General features: G+C 41.1%; 1 protein-coding gene across 5 annotated transcripts; it reads right to left on the reverse strand.

The window, feature by feature from the left end:
* Positions 1-1,314: 1,314 nt before the first annotated feature.
* On the reverse strand, positions 1,315-19,653 carry LOC115793808 (NACHT, LRR and PYD domains-containing protein 3-like). 5 transcript variants are annotated; one of them, XM_030748934.1, is made up of 12 exons: positions 19,563-19,653; positions 18,965-19,023; positions 18,708-18,788; positions 18,360-18,537; positions 15,924-15,969; positions 14,999-15,221; positions 12,987-14,775; positions 12,720-12,893; positions 5,010-5,183; positions 4,753-4,926; positions 4,599-4,645; positions 1,315-1,935 (listed from the first exon to the last, which is right to left on the reverse strand). In XM_030748934.1, the coding sequence occupies exons 4-12, from the start codon at positions 18,515-18,517 to the stop codon at positions 1,373-1,375; spliced, it is 3,348 nt and encodes a 1,115-aa protein (XP_030604794.1). In that variant the 5' UTR covers positions 18,518-18,537; positions 18,708-18,788; positions 18,965-19,023; positions 19,563-19,653; the 3' UTR covers positions 1,315-1,372. The 5 variants fall into 5 exon arrangements, with proteins under 5 accessions (XP_030604794.1, XP_030604793.1, XP_030604796.1 ...); XM_030748933.1 differs by having other exon boundaries at positions 18,708-18,846; XM_030748936.1 differs by lacking the exons at positions 18,708-18,788; positions 18,965-19,023; positions 19,563-19,653 and adding an exon at positions 17,581-17,677 and having other exon boundaries at positions 18,360-18,484.
* Positions 19,654-21,820: the final 2,167 nt, after the last annotated feature.

Genomic DNA, 21,820 nt, shown 5'->3' on the forward strand with positions numbered 1-21,820 from the left:
GATGTGAGAGAAAGAATGGACAAATTTTTAGTAAAGAAAAAGGCAGGGGAGACGAGCTCTGGCGTAAGTAGAAAAAAGAGGAAGTATGACCACTACTACTTAAAGTTTGGATTTTGTGATGAGTTTGGGGTTGTTCTTATCATTAGAAAAATGAAAAAAGGGCGTATTTGCCATACAAAGGCCCTGATAAAATAATTAAAATGGGAGGAAATGTTTTTAAATGTTCATGCGTTAAATTTCATTCAGATAAAGTGTCATTTTAAAAGATGAGATGGTTCTAAAATAAAAGCAATTAGAAGGTGTTTTGTAGTGGCATTTGTTTGTGTGTGGGTTGATTATTGGGGGGGGGGGGGGGGGGGGGGGGGGCGCAGCAGGCATTGTGCTCCTTGGAGGGGGGCTCACCCTTTCATACTTTGAAAACCCCTGCTATAGACCACACCTTCAGTCCCTAGAAAAAGCATACTGCCACCTTGTGGTGTGATATGAAATTACATCAGTTTCAAGTACCTGGGAGTGACCATCTCACGGGACCTGTCCTGGACTCATCACATTAACATCACTGTGAAGAAGGTCAGACAGCGTCTCTACCTCCTCAGGCGGCTGAGAGACTTCAAGCTAAAAGTTCCTGAGCACTCAAGGTGCTCAGGAACTTTTACACCTGCACCATCGAGAGCATCATGCGTGGGAGCATCACCACCTGGATGGGAAACTGCACCAAGCAGGACTTCATGGCCCTAAAAAGGGTGGTTCGTTCAGCTGAACGGACCATCAGAACCACCCTCCCCAACCTGCAGGACATTTACACCAAGCAGTGCAGGCTGAGGGCCGTGAAGATCCTAAAACAGCCCAGCCACCCCGGACACTCTCTCTTCTCCCTGCTCCCATCAGGCCGGCGTTACCGCTGCCTGAGGGCTAAGACTGAAAGGTTGAAGAAGAGTTTTTACCCACAAGCCATCCGTCTGCTCAACTCTGAGCCCTAACTGGACTATCATTACACTATGTAAATATTATAATATTCTATAATTCCATGTAAAAGTGTGTATAGTGTATAGTATATAGTGTATAGTGTGAATTGCTTATTTTTATTTTTATTCTTCTTATTTATATGTGTGTGTATATATGGTTGCAGGTAAAAAATACATTTCACTGTGCATTGTACTGTGTATAACTGTGCATGTGATGAATAAACACTATCTTATCTATCTTATCTAAATAACATCTGATCGTCACAAACACTACATTGAAAGATGTGAGTCTTCTGACGAGATACATCAATCTGTCACCAACAAACAAAAAATAAAAACAAAGAGGAAACTGGGTCGTTGCTTGTTAACTTATTTAAAGTGAAAAACCTTCCAGACCTGATTACTGCCTATTCCTCACTGCTTTCAGATGAGTTCACCTGACACAGCTTCAGTGCGGACCCCTTACCCCAAACCCTGAAAACTGGGTAAACAGGCTCAGTGAATTTGTTAAAGAAGGTGTGCAGGTGTGTCAGGGACCTGCCAGAAGAAACCCTGTAAAAGGACAGGATGCCACACTTCCAGTCTAGATACACCGCTAATCTGTGAGAGCCAGCCAGAGGGACTTGAAGGACCGTGCTCTTGTAATCATGATAGGCTCGATATCCATGAACAGAACAGTGCAGACTCCAAGATAATTTATTGTAACCTATAACACAGTCATTGCTTGGTCCTTTGCGATCAATGCCCCTGTAGGTCACACCAATCCCGGCCCAGCTTCCTTCCCACTCCATCTCCCAGTAGCAGCGGCTGTTCAGTCCCTGCTGGAACAAGACTTGAGCCCAGTAGTCAAACCTTTCTTGATGATCAGGATATGGCTGCTCCTCTTCAGCCCAGGTGACTTTTTGATTGCCATCAGAGAAGACAAGAAGTTTATGAGCCGTGCTACGATCCAGTGTAAGCTCGCATTCATCTGATGGCAGGAAGAAAGAAAGAGTTAGACAGGTACACTGGTCATTTAAACCACTGCCAGAGAAAATGCTTGCTTAAAGGTGCCAAACAATTACGATTGTGTGTGTGTGTGTGTGTGTGTGTGTGTGTGTGTGTCTGGGTTACATCCTCCCACATGCTGTTCCAATATTGCAAAACATAACACCAATGCTCGGTGGCTAGTGGATGTAAGGATCTAAGAGCAGACCACAGCACCCTCCCTGAACAAGCTCCAGTAACCATCACAGTAGCAGACATCCAGGAAAGAGTCTGACATATGAAGAGCTAGACAGCACCAGGCACAGACATGAGCCACGCCTACTGGCTAATTAAGCTAACTGTACACCATGAGCACCTGATAGCAAAAATGAACTGGCTGCTAGAGGCTAAGACACACCCAGAATGGCTGCCTGAAGGCTGGACAGTCCTGATCCCCAAGGATCCCCAGAAAGGACCATTCCCATCCAACTACTGGCCAATAATCTGCCTCAGTACAACATGGAAACTCCTGTCAACCACCATAGCAGCTAAGATGAGCAGGCGTGTGGCACAATACATGAACGGGGCCCAAAAAGGAATTGGCAGAGATGCTAGAGGAGCAAAACACCAACCACTGGTAGATAGAGCAGTCATTCAAGTCTGTAAGACTAGACTGACCAACCTGTGGACTTTTGACTTTTTTCTTGACACGGGTATTTTCATGAGTGAGAAAAGTGGGAAGCTGACAGACAGACTGGGGAGGCATCTACAGTGATGTGGATAATATACTGATCTGTTGTAGTGAAGAGTGAGATGAGCACAAAAGCAAAGCTGTTTGTTAATGATCAATCTGCGTTCTGTGCATTAGGTCACGGATACAAGTGGCAGATATTGGGAAGGCTGTGGATCCTGAAGACAGCAGTCTGATGGAGTAAGACACACCACTTGTGGAGCAGAGGTCCCCAACTGGACCGGTAGCGGTCTGTGGGTCATTTGGTGCTTGGCCACAATTAAAGAATAAATAACTTAGATTATTTAAATTTTATTTATTATCTGAGTCTAAACAATATTTTATTTTGAAAAATGGGCATTACATCTGTCTATGACTCCCTCTTGATGTGTGCTTGTCTTAGTCATGTGATACGTCACTGCTAAAATTAAACCCACAAGCTTCACTGGTTCCCATGCCTGTCTAACGAAATAGGTTGGTTGGCCTACATAACGTGTGTTTAAATATGTTAGTGCTCAACAAGAGCAGAAAAGCGCTATATAAGAACTAGTCCATTTCCCATGGCTAGTCCACTTACCTGATTTTTCTGCAACATTAATTATATAAATATGCAACTATGCATACGTCAGTGACGTGCGGTGAGGGTCGTGACTGGTGAGGCACTGACGTCATCACATCAGATTTACAAACATATAGCTTATTCACCATTTGATTGGCAACAGTTGTTTTGTTTAACATTAACATAGTCTGAAGCAAACCTTTTAGCTCCGGTGTTGGTCTTCCTTTAATTATTATCTTCTGCTTCGATTGAAAGTCCAGTTTAGAAAATTCTTTCAGTTGAGTTATGTAATCTTCCATGTTGAACATAAGGCCAAGCAACAGGAAAAACTAACTGGCCTTGCTAACTGTTTATGGTAGCTTGCCGCCGAGGAGTCGTAGAGTCCCTGGGATCACCAGCGCCCCCTACCATGAGGCACGAGAACTGCGTGCCTCACCTAGTGTCTCTTCGCAGCAGTTTCATGATCGCTCAACACAAGAATGCATTACACACATACAGTTGTTAATGAAAAAAACAAAAAAAAAAACTGTGCATTATATACACCAGCTAAAATATAGAAATTTAGTTCATATAGTAAAAGTGTTAGAACATTTTAATAGCCACATGCAAAGGGAAAGTAATCCGGTCTCACTGCATAGCATGCCAGCACAGTTAGTAGTCATTGGCAATGACTATACTGAGCCGCACCACGGATTGCGCAATCCCTGGTGCGGCTCGCCGGGCTGGTGCCTCACCGTTCGTCTCCTAGTATTTGACCGGCAAATGCGAAAATTCAGCGATTTTGAAAAAACTAATCTAAAAATGGTGTAGTTAAATGGAAAAGAACTTTAAAATACAAATCACTGAATGAATATAACCATTTAATTTATTTTTTAATTTTATATTTCCACGATGACAGGTGAGGCCGTGCCTCACCTGCCTCCCCTGACTGCACGTCACTGGCATACGTGTGAGTAATTTCAAACTGAATTTCTGTTATTGCTGCGGCACCGCCCCTGCCATGGCCCACACTTTGGGAACCACTGATATAGAGAATATAACATCAATTAGCTTTTTTGTTAGCTAAATGACAGAAAAAACTTTTTCTATTTGCTTTTTTTCCCTGTAGGGGGGCCAGTGTTACAAAATTAATAGATTGCAAAAGTAATAGATAAAAAAAAAAACTGTTTGCCCCAAAAGAAAGTTCAGGCTGTGATCACTCTTTGTCAGTGAGAAATATTAGGCATGTCCTTAAACTCAAAACACACTAAAACATGTAGATTTTACAAACTTCTATGTGGCACGATATAATGATAATAATGCACATCTGGTGCATCAAAACACCAGTGGGAACTGCTGTGCATATTACAGTTTATATGTCCATAAAATTGCAACTTACATTCCCTCAATCCTGATGTAAGCCAGTGTTCTGCACTGTGGTCGATTCTATGAGCAGAAAGAAGCACGATATCAGTATGGGTCATGTAAGACCCATTTTACGACCTCTTCGGGGTGTTATGAGGTGCTTGCTACCTTTAAAAATCCCTTTTTACCTGAGCTTAATAAATTCACAGTGTCCTTCCTCCAGAGTGTCAGAGATGAGCGTCTTTCCAGACTCTCCCAGGTGATTGTAGCTCAGGTCCAGCTCTCTCAGGTGAGATGGGTTGGACTTCACTGCTGAGGCCAAGAAACCACAGCCTTTCTCTGTGATGTTGCAAAATGACAACCTGTGGCAAAATGAGAGAATTCATCTATATTTGATATGCTTCAATGTAATATACATACAATAGCAGCTTTCTTTTAGTGATACCTGAGGATCTCCAGTTTACAGCTCACATTTCCCAATCCTGTGCAGAGAAACTGCACTCCTGTGTCTTCGATGTCGTTGTCACTTAGATCCAGCTCTTGAAGATGTGATGAGCTACAGCTTAGAACAAAAGCCAGATCTTCACAGCATCTCTGGGTGAGACCACATCGGTTTAGTCTGAAGAAAAATAACAACAGATTAACCATCATTCCACCAATTTGTTGGTTTGGATTTGTAATCTACACCAATAGGAGGTTTTACAAACTGCTGTTATCTTGTTAACCCTGTGACAGTGGCTGACGGCTGTGTCAACTTCCACCACCTCCCTCACAATTCCTTATGGAAGGTGATGTCTTAATGATGATATGAGTAGTAGATTTGCATGATATGTAAAAGTTGGTAACGCTTTCTTTTACGGCCTGCCCTTAGGCCGTAACTAATTTACAGGGATTTACCCTGTAAGTAAATTTAAGTTAAATTTAATTAGGCTGCACTATTTTGAATAAGGCCGTAATTAGTTTGACTAAGGCCGTAATTACCGTGACTACGGCCATACTAATTTGAATAAGGCTGTACTATTTTTACTAAGGACGTAATTACTGTGACTAAGACTGTACTACTTTGATCAAGGCTATACTATTTTGATTAAGGACGTAACTACCATGACTGAGGCCGTACTATTTTGAATTAGGCTGTACTATGTTGAATAGGGCCATAATTATCGTGACTAAGGCCGTACTATTTTGAATAAATAATGTTTTTTTTCTGCTAAATTCCCCTAAATTATGCAGTTTTCATTTATTTAAATGATACTTCAATTCACTTACAGGGTATTTAAATTAAATTTACTTACAGGGTAACTACGTTTACTCAGACAGTGGTTATAATGTAGGATGAGAAAGTTTTTTTTTTCTCTAAATAACAGAATTGTACACAGAGGGTACATCCCTGTAAAATACTTAGTCAAAGTATTACAGCCTTATTCAAAGTAGTACAGCCTTCATAACTCAGCAGTAACTGTTGGCCATAACAATGCTAAAACTGTACGAGTATGAACCTGGCTGACTGTTTTGCTCCTTCATTCGTAACCAGCAAATCACCTGAGCCAGTCAGGTGATTAATTCGGAGCAGTTGCTGCTTCGGACATCATATGTCACATGACTTTTTCGTCCTGAAGCAAGCTTCAGGATGCTTCTCTGGAGTTGGAACCCCAGGGTTCGAAGCACATATCAAAGCTTCGGTTTCACACTCTCATCACTAGTCGCAACCATAGTGCGCATGTGCGCGTGTCCCTGTTTCCAAAACACATCGTATTTGTGTGTTTATACGAAGACAGGCCGGAGTGTTTGTGAAACACTCCACTCTGAACCCAGTTTCCAAAACACATCATTTTCACTCCGTTGTCGTGTAAACGGGAGGCTGAAACGCATTAAAACGGCACCGTTTTCATTTTGAAATGGTGTCGTGTACAGTAAACGGGGCCTAAAACTCTAGACCTGCTGTTTGCCATCACAAATGAGGCTTACCGCTCATCACCCCTCCCCCCCACTTGGCCACTCACACCACAACCTAGTCATTCTCTACCCCACCTACACCCCCACTGTGAGGAGAAACCCTCCACCAAGAAGATAACAAGGTCCCATTTACACGACACTGTTTCCACTGAAAACAATGTTGTTTTGATGCATTTCAGCCCTCCATTTACACAGTGGCATTTCAGAAATGATCTCCATTTACACGGTGATGCATGAAACGATGAAAACGATGTGGTGGTCACAACCATACTGTGCATGAGTAGGTCACCCGTTTCCAAATCATTCATCCATTTACACGACGACGCAGGCCAGTGCGTTTCTGAAACACTCCACTCTGGACCCCGTTTCTGAAACACATCGTTTTCACTCTGTTGTCGTAACACATCAAAATGATCCCGTTTTCATTTTGAATACGGTGTTGTGTAAAAGGGGCCTAAGACTGTGGTCTGAGGACTGCAGTGAGGCCCTGACAGACTGTTTTACATGTACAGATTGGCAGGAACTCTGCAGGCCTCACGGTGAAAACATCGACACCCTCACCCACTGCATCACAGACTACATAGTAACATAACATTCTTAGTAACATTTACATTTACTTTAATGGATTACACAGCAGTGGGGAATAAGTTTTATTACAGTAGAAGTCTTTGTGAAAGTGCTGTAACTAAGTTTAAGGATCTAATTCCTTCATTGTTATGCTCTTCAGTGCCAACAGAGTGCAGAGCAGCTACCTAAACTCTGCTCCCAGTGAGGTCGATTATCTCGTCAATAGTTTTACATCCTCACTGCGTATAACTTTGGATACTGTGCCTCCTCTGAAAAGGAAAGCTTCAAATCAGCGGTGCCTGACTCCGTGGTATAATTCACAAACGCACAGCTTAAAGCAGATAACCCGAAAGCTGGAGAGGGAATGGCCATCCATCCATCCATCCATTCGCTTCCGCTAATCCTGTTCAGGGTCGCAGGGGGGCTGGAGCCTATCCCAGCTGTCATACACCCTGAACAGGTCGCCAGCCTGTCGCAGGGCCAACACAGAGAAAAACAACCTTTCACACTAACATTCATTCACACCTATGGGCAATTTAGAGTAGCCAATTAACCTAACCCCAGTAAGTGCATGTCTTTGGAATGTGGGAGGAAACCGGAGTACCCGGAGGAAACCCACGCAAGCACGGGGAGAACATGCAAACTCCACACAGAGAGAGGGAGAGGCCTGGGCCAAGGTGGAATCCAACCCAGGCCTTCCAGATGGCATTCTGTGAGGCAGCAGTGCTAACCACTGCGCCACCGTGCTGCCCGGCGTCTCATTTAGCCTGATAAAAGAGTTTGTTGCTCTATAAAAAAGCCCTCCGTGAAGCTAGGACATCTTATCATTAATTGAAGAAAATAGGAACAACCCCAGGTTTGTTTTCAGCACTGTAGCCAGGCTGACAAAGAGTCAGAGCTCTGTAGAGCCGAGTATTCCTTTCACTTTAACTAGTAGTGACTTCATGGATTTCTTTACAAATAAAATTTTAGACATTAGAGAAAAAATTATTCATAACATCTCAAGATTATTCTTCATGTTCGGCTGCTTTCAGCACTGCTGGTATTTGTTTAGACTCTTTTGCTCCAGTTGATCTTTCAGAGTTAACTTCAATAGTTACTTCCTCCAAACCAGCAACATGTTTGTTAGATCCCATTCCTACTAGACTGTTCAAAGAAGTCTTTCCAATTATTGATGCTTCAATCTTAAAAATGATCAATCAGTCTTTATTAGTTGGCTATGTACCACAGACCTTCAAGGTGGCTGTAATTAAACATTACTTAAAAAGCCATCACTGACCCAGCTGTCTTAGCTAATTATAGGCCAATCTCCAACCTTCCTTTTCTCTCAAAGATTCTTGAAAGAGTAGTTGTAAAACAGCTAACTGATCATCTGCAGAGGAACGGTTTATTTGAAGAGTTTCAGTCAGGTTTCAGAATTCATCACAGTACAGAAACAGCATTAGTGAAGGTTACAAATGATCTTCTTACAGCCTCTGACAGTGGACTCATCTCTGTTCTTGTCCTGTTGGACCTCAGTGCAGCTTTGATACTGTTGACCATAACATTTTATTACAGAGATTAGAGCATACTATAGGTATTAAAGGTAATGCACTGCAGTGGTTTGAATCATATTTATCTCATAGACTCCAATTTGTTCATGTAAATGGGGAGTCTTCTTCACACACTAAGGTTAATTATGGAGTTCCACAGGGTTCTGTGCTAGGACCAATTCTATTTACATTATACATGCTTCCCTTAGGCAGTATTATTAGAAAGCATTGTATCATTTTTCATTGTTATGCAGATGATACTCAGATTTATCTATCAATGAAGCCAGATGATGCACATCAATTAGTTAAACTGCAGGAATGTCTTAAAGATATTAAGGCCTGGATGACCTCTAATTTCCTGCTTCTAAATGCAGATAAAACTGAAATTCTTGTACTCGGCCCCACAAATCTTAGAAACATGGAGTCAAAAACCAGATACTTTGGATGGCATAACTTTGACCTCCAGTAACACTGTGAGAAATCTTGGAGTCATTTTTGACCTGTCCTTTGCTGGGATATTCATGATATATGCTACATATATCTTATGTACATTTACTTTCCTGAGAAATTTGTTTTTAATTGGAAGATAAACATAACTGATTAAAAATACAGAAGCTTATAATGTTCAGTGTCATCATGACCTTTGTGTTCTGACTGTACAATGAATCACACTGATGGAGACTACACAATGATAGAAATGGAGACTTCAAGGTCACCCTGTTGTTGAAATTCTCTGTTTTCCACATTCTGTTTTGTATAATGATGTAATCAAGATAGATAAGCTGTGACTATATGAAACTGTAAGCTGAATTAGAATGTGCCAGTACTTCATGCCATCTGACACGGCATGGCATGCAGTCTGACCCAGAAATCTGTAAACTGTTTGAAATGGTTTTATTAAATTTAATAATTGGACTCCTTATTCCGTTTGTTTTGTGTCAGTCCCGTTCGATAAACGAACACGCAGAAACCTAAAGGCTTAAGCAGCCACACTCTTATTATTTAAATTCCATCACCTTCAATGCACATATTAAACAAATAAGTAGAACTGATTTTTTGCATTTGTGTAATATTTCTAAAATTAGAAACATCTTTTCTCAAAGTGATGCTGAAAAGCTAATTCATGCATTTATTACTTCTAGGGTGGACTACTGTAATTCATTATTATCAGGCTGTCCTAAAAGCTCCCTGAAAAGCCTTCAGCTGATCCAAAATGCTGCAGCTAGAGTACTGACAGGGACTAGAAAGAGAGAGCAGATTTCTCCCATATTGGCTTCTCTTCATTGGCTCCCTGTTAAATCTAGAATAGAATTTAAAATCCTTCTCCTCACATACAAGGTCTTGAATAATCAGGCCCCATCTTATTTCAAAGACCTCATAGTACCATATCACCCCAACAGAGCACTTCTCTCTCAGACTGCTGGCTTACTTGTGGTTCCTCGGATACTTCAGAGTAGAATGGGAGGCAGAGCCTTCAGCTTTCAGGCCCCTCTTCTGTGGAACCAGCTCCCAGCTTGGATTCAGGAGACAGACACCCTCTCTATTTTTAAGATTAGGCTTAAAACTTTCCTTTATCATCAAGCTTATAGTTAGGGCTGGATCAGGTGACCCTGAACCCTCCCTTAGTTATGCTGCAATAGGCCTAGTCTGCTGGGGGTTTCGTATGATGCACTAAGTGTTTTTTTTTTTCATTCACCTCTTTTTACTCTGTTTATACTTCACTCTGCATTTAATCATTAATTGTTATTAATCTCTGGCTCTCTTCCACAGCATGTCTTTTCTCTCCCCTCAGCCCAACCGGTCACAGCAGATGGCTGCTCCTCCCTGATCCTGGTTCTGCTGGAGGTTTCTTCCTGTTAAAGAGAGTTTTTCCTTCCCACTGTCACCAAGTGCTGCTCATTAGGGGGTCGTTTTGACTGTTGGGTTTTCTCTGTATTATTGTAGGGTCTTTACCTGCAATACAAAGCGCCTTGAGGCGACTGTTTGTTGTGATTTGGTGCTCTATAAATAAAACTGAATTGAATTGAATCCATGAACTTCTGTGTGGAGAACACTGTGCCAACCAAGAAAGTACAGTGCTTCTCCAACAGTAAACCCCAGAGCTGAAAGCCCTGCTGAATGAGAAGGCCCTCAGATCTGGAGACAAAGAGGAACTGAGGAGAGTGCAAAAGGATGTTAAATACGGAGAGGCAAAGAAAGCTTCAGGAGGAAGATGGAGGAACAGCTCCAACAAAACAATGTCCGAGAAGTCTGGAAAAACATGAATAAAATCTCTGGCCACTTCAAGGATGGTAGACAAGATGGTAGAAAACTTGATGTTGAGATGGCAGAGTCACGCCCTTCTGCCGCTTTCGTCACGCGTTCTTGGTTCGAGACCAGCTAGCTTGTGAGGCCCAAGTTGAACCAGTTTTTCAGCTGAGCACCGAGTGCGTTCGCAGTGGAAAAAACTGCTGAATGGTTCAAATACTGGCACTGGCACCGGCACCAGAACCCCATCGGTGGAAAAGCGGCTGCAGAGTGCTATCGCTGCCTGCACTCTCCTCACCCCCACCCACAACAGAGCCACCTTCACCCTCTGGTGAGCTCAGCCCTGGACCCACAGCAGTTTGCCTACCAGCCCAGCATCGCTGTGGACAATGCTTTCATCTCACCCTCTCTCACCTAAAGCAGGCGAGGAACACTGTGAGGGTCTTGTTCTTTGAGCAGTGCAGGCTTCCCTCCCAGCCTGCACTGCTGAGAGGGAAGCTGGAGGGAGCTGGAGTGGACATTGACCATTGACTACCTCACCAACAGACCACAGTATGTAAGGTGCCATGACTGTGTGTCTGATGTGGTAGTCTGCAGCACGGGGGCGCCACAGGGCACGGTCCTCTCACCCTTTCTGTCCAGCCTGTACACTCCAGACTTCAGATACAACTCGGACCACTGCCACCTACAGAAGTTCTCAGATGATACGGCCATCATCGGATGCGTATCAGATGGGAATGATGAGGAATACAGGGGGGTCATCAGTGATATTGTAGGCTGGTGTGAGACCAACGCACTCCAAATCAACGCCAGCAAGGTAAAGGAGATGGTCATGGACTTCAGGAGGAAGTCACCCCCTACAGCACTGGTAAACATCCAAGGTAAGGACATGGAGACAGTGGTCTCTTACAAGTACCTGGGTGTTGACCTCAGCAACAAGCTGGACTGGACTAAAAACACAGATGTGCTGTATAAGAAGGGCCAGAGTCGACTACACCAGCTGAGGAGACTGAGATCCTTCGGTGTCTGCAGGACTCTGTTAAGACCTTTTATGACTCAGTGGTAGTATCTGCCCTTTTCTATGCAGTGGTCTGCTGGGGGGGGGTGGATGCACTGAAAGGGACAGGAGCAGTCAGAGACTGAAGTATCCTCGCTGCAGGAAGGAGCGCTTTCACAGGTCATTCATCCCAACAGCAGTCAGACTGTACAACACATCACTTGGACACTCTACTGCCATCATTTATATACACAGTATGTATACATTTTTATTTATAACACCCTAATATATATATATATATAATATATATATTTTTTTATTTTATTTTATTTTTTTATTTTATTTTATTTTTATTTTATTTTATTACTTATTTTTATTTTTTTATTTTTATTTTTTTTTTATTCTTATTATTTATATGTGTGTGTATATATGGTTGCAGGTACAAAATACATTTCACTGTGCATTGTACTGTGTATAACTGTGCATGTGACGAATAAACACTATCTTATCTTATATCTTATCTATCTTATATATATATATATATATATAATGCATACTGGGTATGCTGTATAATTTACTGGCTACATATGTATATAGTGTTCTGATGTATATGTGTGTATATGTGTGTGGATATATTGATATGTGTATTGATATATATTTTATGTATAGTGTTTTTCTATTTTACTTCTATTTTAGTTCTTTTTTTTACTTATCCTTCTTCCCTGCACTGAGCTGCTGCAATGCACAAATTTCCCCATTAAAGTCTTATCTTATCTTATCTTATCTTTAAATCCTCACACTCACCCTCATGTTGGCACTACAGGAAAGTGTCAGTGTCATCTAAAGCATGACTCACCTCAGTGTTTTCAGTCTGCACTGCTGGTTCTGGAGACCGTCGCAGAGAAGCTTGATTCCTGAGTCCTCTAAGTTGTTGTCACTGAAGTTTAAATGCTTCAGCTCATTACAGCTGGAACTGAGAGTGGTGGAGAGCATCTGACAAGAGTCTGCAGTAAGGTTACAATCATTCAACCTGAGACAAAGAAAAATGTTAGGTTGGTACAGAGTCTATGAAATCAAAGACACCCAGAAAGACCTGATGAAGAACATGAAAAAAGATAATTACATGGCTGATCTGGAAGCTTTGATAGCTGGCAGGAGCCTGATAAGACCTTCTGCTGTTCTGGAGTATTTCTTGAGTTGAATCTCTTCTGGCTTCTCTGGTGAGGTCAGCAAGACAAAGACCAGAGCAGCCCAGCGTGCTGGAGAGCTCCCATCCATCACAAGTTCATCTCTGTCAGAGTCCAAGTAGTTCTGGATTTCCTTCACCATAGAGTGTTCGTTTAACTCATTCAGACAGTGGAACAGATTGATATACTTCTCAGGAGGAAGGCTCATATTGAGTTTCTTGTAGATGTACTCAGTGGCTTCCTCGTGACTTTTGGAATCACTGGGTTCTAGCTCTATCTTCAGGGCTGTGAGGAGAACATGACTGGACTCCAAACTGAGTCCTAGAAGGAATCGCAGGAAGAGATCCAGGTGGCCATTCATGCTTTGTAAAGCTCTGTCCACTGCACTTTTGTGCAGTTCAATTACAGACTTAGTTCTGGACATCTGTTCAGATGGGTTAGTCATCAGGTTAACACCGCTGGATTTGTACATCACATGTACGTACAAAGCTGCCAGAAACTCCTGGACAGACAGGTGCACAAAGCAGAAGACTTTCTGCTGCAGCCAGGATTCCTCCCTGAACACCTGAGTGCACACTCCTGAATACACTGAAGCTTCTTTCACATCAATACCACAGTCTCTAAGATCGTCCTCATAGAAGATCAGGTTGCCCTTCTCCAGCTGCTGGAAGGCCAACTTCCCGAGTGACATAATTACTCTGTTATTCTCCTGGGAGCCCAGCTGTTGCTTCTCAGAGTATTTGGCACACATCTGGTTGGTCTGATGTGTCAGGAAGTGGATGTACATCTGAGTCAAAGTCTTGGGCATTTTCCCTCCTGATGTTTTGGCACACATCTTTCCAATGACAATTGAGGAAATCCAACAAAACACCGGCACATGGCACATGATGTACAGGCTTCTTGTTGACTTGATGCTTGCAATTACTCTTTTGGCTAAGTTTTCATCTTCAAATCTCTTATGGAAGTACTGCTCCTTCTGCAGGTTGTTGAAGCCTCTTATCACCGTCACCCGGTCCACATATTGTGGAGGGATGCAGCTAGCTGCAGCAGGTCGGGTAGTTATCCACAAACTGGCTTTTGGTAGCAGGTTACCAGCAATGAGGTTTGTCAGCAGAACATCCACCGAGGCCATCTGTGAAGTATCACAGCATTTCTCATTGCCCCTGAAATCCAGCTGGAGTCTGCATTCATCCAGACCATCCAGGATGAAGACAACTTTGTACAGGTTCAGGTCTCTGAGTCCAGATTCTTTCAGGTCTGGAGAGAAGTCCCACAGGAGCTCCATCAAGCTGCATCTTTGATTTCTGAGAAAATTCAGCTCCCTGAAAGGAAGTGAGAACAGGAGTTGGATGTCTTGATTGGCCTTCTCCTCTGACCAGTCCACCATGAACTTCTGTGCCAACACAGTTTTACCGATCCCTGCTATCCCCTTGGTGAGCACCACTCTGATTATTTTTTCTTTTTTGGGTAAGGGCTTGAAGATGTCCTCACAGCTGATCACAGTTTCCAAAGTCCTCTGTCTGTTGAATGTTGACTCAATTTGTCTCACTTCATGTTCATTGTTGACTGCTCCAGTGCCCCCCTCTATAAGACAGAGCTTTGTATAACTCTTCTTCAGTGGTACAGGCCATTGCTGAGTATGCATCACCCCCAACAAGCACTCATATTTCTTCTTCATGGAAGATCTTTGTTTACGTTGAAAAATGGCGAGGCTTCCATAATGATCTAACAGCAGAAAGTGACAAAAAATTATTTTAATTACAAAAAAAGGCAATTTTTGTTATTGCAGGCAAGATCTTTTACATACCACTTTCTAAAAGCTATTAACAGCTGCTCCTTTATTCACAAGGGATCTCCTCAGTGGATAACTCTTTGCAAAAAAAAATTACACTACAGAGTCACTTATGTACCAGTTTCTATTCATGTATATTTTAATAAAGTCTCTTACTTTGCTCCAGTGTGTTAGCATCTTCATCCTGGTTCATGGTCCTCAGGATATGGAGGGCAATTTTCAGAGCTGCTTCATTTGTTTCATCATCACTTTTTAATGCTCCATCAACAACATCCTCTTGCTTGTCTTCCTCAAACAATCCTTTGTGTTTTGCTGAAAGGACCGTCTTATGTATTTTCAAAGCTTTCTTCACAAAATCCATGACTTTGGACTCGAACACCTGACAGAGATCATGAAATATTTCCTTGAGACTATCACAATGGCAGTATGATGTACAATGCTTTTGTGCATGTCGTAAGTTTACTACAGACTTTTTGTGTACACTTGCACACAAGGTTGGAGTCACTCAAAATGCCCTCTGAAAAATAGAACAAAGTTTTTTTTTTTTATCTAATATACCAACAACTGATTGGATGTGTAAATGGCAGATTTTCTGCCAACTGGTGGACTTTCTGTGCTCTGTGGATGGCATTCCAAAGTGGCTTCCTTCAGGTGAGCTTTTATTTTAGCTAGAAAATCTTTTGTTGAAGAAACTTTGTTGTACATGATCCTAAACTATTTGTAGATTACCTTATGTCACATTTCCACATAGTCTAATTCCATGTTTGAATTTTGTCTTTGCTCTTTTCACTCAGTGTTAAACTCCACCGAGCATCCAGCAACATCAACCGCAGCCCACATGTGCTCACAATCGCATTAACATGTGAATACTTTGCAAAAGCTGTGACATACACCTTACAGAAACTCCGTAAGGTAGGTGTGTGTGTCTATATATATATATACATATTAGTGGTGCGACTTGATTAAAAAAATTAATCGAATTAATTACAAGCTTTGTAATTAATTAATCGAAATTAACGCGTTAAAGTCCCACCCCTAATACATATATAGAGACACAGAGAGAGAGAGAGAATACACCCACCTCCAAGGTGTCCAGGTTCTGGCCACTGCTTGGTGTTGTGTGACCACTGAAGAGAAGTCAGATAACAGTCAAAAACCTGTTCTTTAGTTTATCTTCTTATTCTTTTTCAATGACACAATAAAATAAATAAAATTGTGGACTGATGACTGTTTTCATGTTAATGACTGCCTTTCATCAAAAACAACATGATGCTGTTATTGAATTTCACTCTGCTCAACCCATCTTTCTCCTAAAGTGAAGCTCATGCACATCTCTTTAATCCCAACTTGCTGGTGGCATATAAATTTATAATACATGATTCTACAGCATTTGGTTCTATAACTATCCTCCTCACACCTCCAAACTCCAACAAGATGCAGGTATATAACATTACTACTGCAGTGATTGGTGCTAAGAATATATGTGCTGAGATATTTTAATTAAGTACCAATCTCCATGTAGAAATGTGACTAAAAACCTAAAACACAGCTCAATTAAGTTCTGTTTGGTTTTAATAAAACATTACTTTACTGTTATTGATGAGCAGAAAGGTCCTGAACTCTAAAAATACAGAGTGAGGACTGAGAGAAGAGTTCGAGGACAGACCCAAAGTTTTAGCACTGTGCTCACAACTTTGAGCCTCCCACCTGTTTGCAGATAATCAAACACTCCAATTATTACAAATTCCACAACCAAAATAACACATATTTTCTTTAAATTTACTGTTAAACTGCATTGCAGCAAAGCTTAGTAAATCAATATCCTTTGATTCATTTAGATATTCTCCCAAAGTTTTGTGCTGTGAAGGGGAAATTTCACAGTGCCTCTTCATGAAATCCTGACAGTAGCTTTTTAATGTCAGGAAGGGTTCTGCTGTGGTGAAGAGCATTAGCAAATCTGGCCTGTGCTGGTTGAAGAATGGGATGCCATCCCACAACAGTGTGACCAACATGAGGAGGAGGTGCCAGGCTGTTGTGGCTGTGTATGGTTCTTCCACATGCTGATGAGGCCTCCGTTTGTTACATGAATAAATGGTTAAACTGCCCATATGTCTTGTTTCTTCAGACTTCAATTATTCACATGCGAGAAGGTGTGAAAGGAGGCATGGGTCATTACAATCAGTGGGTTCAGGTGAAACTCCACCTCCATTGTATCAAGTAATGGTTGCTCACCATCATTAAACAGAAGAGGTGGATTACGTCACCAACTTTCCCTCGCTCACAGTGCTGACCTGAGCTCCCTCCACAGGTGCTTCAACCCCCATTCACACCTTTGTTCCATGACCTCAATAGGTCACCTGATGCAATGGAGCAAAGTCCGAACCAGTAATGAAGCCATTGCTGGTTCGGACATCCTTTGTCACGTGATTTTTTTCACCCCAAAGCAAACTTAGAGGCAGTGGTTCTATCTTGTCTCTGGTTCTGCACAGTTGTAAGTTCAGGGTTTGCAGCATCAAAGCTTCAGTGTCACAGTGCCATCACTAGCTAAATCATATTGTGAGTCTGGAGCTGTGTTCTTTGTTGTCAGGAAACAATGTCGGTAAAATGAGTAATACGAGCTTCTCTAGTAACCATGGATCTATTTTTACCAGCTGATCCAGCCGAGCTCCAACCCATTATTATATTTTGCATTGTGTAAAATAATATTTGTAACTGAATATCTGGTCATCTTCCTTTACATCTGGAGGGCTGAAGAACAGAGGATAATCTTTAGAACGGTTACTCTCAGTAGACATTAGGCAGGTCACTGATTTTCCCTCAGATTTCCTCTTCTCTCTGGAGGTAGATCAGTAGGAGTAAAAGCCAAAATCACCCATTACAGAAAATGTCAGACAGCATAATTTCCTGCATCTTACTATAATGATCGTAGCATATGTATGTATGTATGTCTGTGTTAACCAATCTGGATAAAAATACCAGGATTATCAACATCTACATAGCTTTTGGGAATTACTTTTATAATACTCAAACCCTTACAAATTTTATATATTATGTGTGGTAGCTGATCCCAAATGAACGGTGGCATTAATTCTACATGTACATTGTTGTTTGTTAATAAAATTTAGCTAAAAATTTTTTAGTGCAGTGGCACTTTGGTGTCACTGGAACATGCCGTCATGCTTATCTGTATATAAGTGTTCATTAAACAGTAACGCTAACAGTGCCTGAAATTGACTATTTTGTCTCATACAATGTCAGAAATATGCATATTTATTATTCATTTGTTTGGTGATTATGAACAGCCATTTTTTGCCATTTATCTATATGAAGTGATGTAATGAACATAAAAAGAATGACATGATACATTAACATACATGTCTGTGTTTCCACACACGAGCAAAGCGAACTACAAAAAATGTCTTCGTCCATAAATGTAGGGATCTGATTGTAGAGGGGGTGCTGCAAGTCGTGATGTTGTCTTTTGTAAGTGAACATGTGAATGCACCGATGATCTTACCTTGTTCCTTCTCCCATGCTGAAGAACAGAGGATAGTCTTTAGAGCGACGACTCTCAGCAAAAGATGCTGAGTCTTCATCAGACCCTGGATCAGCCATCTTCAGGTCATTACTGAGTTTCTGAGACAGATGACTTGATTCTTCATCAGATCCACTCATCTTTTAGGTCATCACTGAGCCTACAGCACATATCAGGAAACAACATCATGGTTTCAGAAAAAGCAAAAGGTGTTTGTGCCTTCCAACTATTAAGGGTCTCACTACAAATCTGAAACTAAATTAGATACATGCTTACAAAGTCTCCATATAAGCTGTTTCCAGGAGAGAATTACGGGAATATCACATGTACCTCAGACAAACAGGGCAGATGATGATCAGTATGAAACACTTGAGGTGAAGAGTTGCTCCTGTTTCAGCCTTTTTTTTTATCCTGCAGATTTTAAAGTTGGTTTTTGCTTCTTGTTCCTCTGCTTGGCGAATTTCTCCCCCTGCACAGAGAGCACGCAGTTAATTTACTTCTTCTTTCTTACTGCTGTGGTGGGTTGGGTGAGAATTTAAGCTCTTTTTAATCTCTGATTAGAAAAACAACAAAAAATATTCACTCACCTTTCTCATTACATTTGAAACCCTGAATATCCCCATCAGCTGTACAAGTGGAATTAATCCTTAAAAGAAGAAAATAAAAGTGAATTTGTAAAAATATATAAAAAAAACAAAACAGGTTTATCTAGTTTGTGATAATCGTGCTTTCTCCTGTTGTTTTTTCCACACTGAGATTAGTTTGACGTGCCAGACAATCTCTGCACCCTGTGTTTCTGCTTATTATTGCACTCAAAATGTAAAGGTCATAAGAATCTTTTTATATTAAAATATGACTACGTGGCGCTAATGATTTCCTTAGTTTAAAAATGAAAGTAAATTATGTGCAGGAAATTTTAACTACGCGGCAAAAAAATGTCATGTCGGTGTTTTAGTTACATGAAATACTTTATAAAATAAGCTTTTAAGAAAAGGCACCTTTATTTAAGAACTTTATGCAATTAATAAGTGAATATATGCAGACGTGAAGATAAACAGAGTGAGTGCGAAATTCAGCTTTCTGTTTCTGTTGGTCCTCCTACTGTCTGTAGCGGGTTTTCAGGTTTAACTGTAAAATCTAATTTCCATCAACACAGTTTAAGAAACGCGACAGAAACAAACTTACCTCAAACTGCAGAACTTGTTTTCAGCTCTTACCGTGTTGCGTCCAACAATCAGCGAGTCAGTTTCGGTTTCATCTTAAACTTGTAAACAGGAAGGACCCGCTGCTTCCGTGATTTATATAAACACGCAACAAGCTCCGGTTGTGCTGGACTGCACCTCCACCTGGAGCTGTTTTTGAAAACAGGAAGAAATATAAAAGGAGCTGCAGTTTCTATTCCTGCTTTTAATTTTAAGCTTTGTCTAAATGTATTTACAGATCAGAATAGACTAGAATGCCTTTATTGTCATTATACAGGATGTATAATGAGAGAAGAGAGAGCCTCCATCACACGTATAGGTAATTTATCAACTAAATTCTGAGTTTCAGTTAACAGCAAGACTTCTGCTGACCGCAGGACGAGTCAGAAGTACAGACCTTTTTAAAAGAAAATTTCCCTTTTCTTTTCAATTCTTTATACCTGACAAAAGTGAAAGTATGAATATAAATCGTTTAAATTGTGGATAGTGGGATCTCTGTGTGTTTAAAAATCCACATTTAACTGTTTTACTCTTTGGAGCAGTTGAGGATGCTATATTGTGCTTATATTTTGCTGGTCTGGGAGCAGACACAGTTTCTGTGGGGATGGGGTTTGTGGTCAGAACAGGGGCAGAGAAGCCGCAGAGAGGCGTGTAAGACTGCAGTTGTCTGTGTAGATTCTCAGTTATCTGTGTCATGGTAGTCACTGGAGCTTGAAAAAACGCCACTGGACTTATTTAAGTTTCTTGAAACTTTAACATACTTCAAGATACTTAAATAATCAATAGCTGACATCTGGAGAAACTCACAGAAGGTAAAAACAGGAGGGTATACATCAAAACATCAGCAGCAGAAAAGTTAGGATACTTAGGATACAATATTAATTTTTTATTTTATGTTGGTGTTAAAAAATTAAAAATAAATAAATAAAAAAGAGGGGCCAATGATGTATTAAAAGAATACCAGCTGACAGATACCTCAGCGTGTAGCAGATAGCAAAAATGGTATTTCAGTTACCTGCCTGTTCCAGCTGCGTGACCAGGGTACCTGTCAAGATTTTATTTTTTTCTGAGGTCCAAAAACAAAAGTAAAAAAAAAAAAGTTTGCATCCAAAAGATCTGGAATTTTGTATAGTTTGTTGCAATGCCTTCGGTGTGTAAAGGCCGAGGACTAACTAAACATTTGACACACAGAGCAGGAAATTCCAGGAGGGACAGGAGAAGAAGCCATGCTCCTAGATAAGAGCTATGCTAAGCTAGCAAATTCCTAAAAACACTCAGTGAATAATGTGAATATAATTTACGGGTGATTGCGTAATGTGTGCTTTGGATAAAGCACGTGAAGATTATTTGTTAAGCTGTAAAGTTACAGCAGCTCAGAGTGAGTATGTGTGGATTCATGTTGTGATTTAGGAACACACAGGAACACCTGCTTTTACCTGTTCAATCAGTCACAGTTTCTACATCTCCATAACCAGGCTGTGAGACAGAAAGCTCTAATTTGTTTAAAGTCTGAGGCAGCTTAGAAATACAGTGGTGTGAAAAAGTGTTTGCCCCCTGCCTCATTTCCTGTTTTTTTGCATGTTTGTCACACTTAAGTGTTTCGGAACATCAAACCAATTTAAACAATAGTCAAGGACAACACAAGTAAAAACAAAATGCAAGTTGTAAATGAAGGTGTTTATTAGTAAAGGTGAAAAAAAATCCAAACCATCATGGCCCTGTGTGAAAAAGTGATTGCCCCCTAAACCTAATAACTGGTTGGGCCACCCTTAGCAGCAACAACTGCAACCAAGCGTCTGCGATAACTTGCAATGAGGATTTTACAGCGTTCTGGAGGAATTTTGGCCCACTCATCTTTGCAGAATTGTCCTAATTCAGTTACATTAGAGGGTTTTCGAGCATGAACGGCCTTTTTAAGGTCATACCACAACATCTCAATAGGATTCAGGTCAGGACTTTGGCTAGGCCACTCCAAAGTCTTCATTTTGTTTTTCTTCAGCCATTCAGTGGTGGACTTGCTGGTGTGTTTAGGATCATTGTCCTGCTGCAGAACCCAAGTACGTTTAAGCTTGAGAACATGAACAGATGGTCTGACATTCTCCCTCAGGATCTCTTGGTAGACAGCAGAATTCATAGTTCCATTTATCACAGCAAGTCTTCCAGGTCCTGATGCAGCAAAACAGCCCCAGACCATCACACTACCACCACCATATTTTACTGTTGGTATAATGTTCTTTTTCT

This window comes from Archocentrus centrarchus, chromosome 16 (genome assembly GCF_007364275.1).
Source record: "Archocentrus centrarchus isolate MPI-CPG fArcCen1 chromosome 16, fArcCen1, whole genome shotgun sequence".
NCBI lineage: Eukaryota > Metazoa > Chordata > Actinopteri > Cichliformes > Cichlidae > Archocentrus > Archocentrus centrarchus.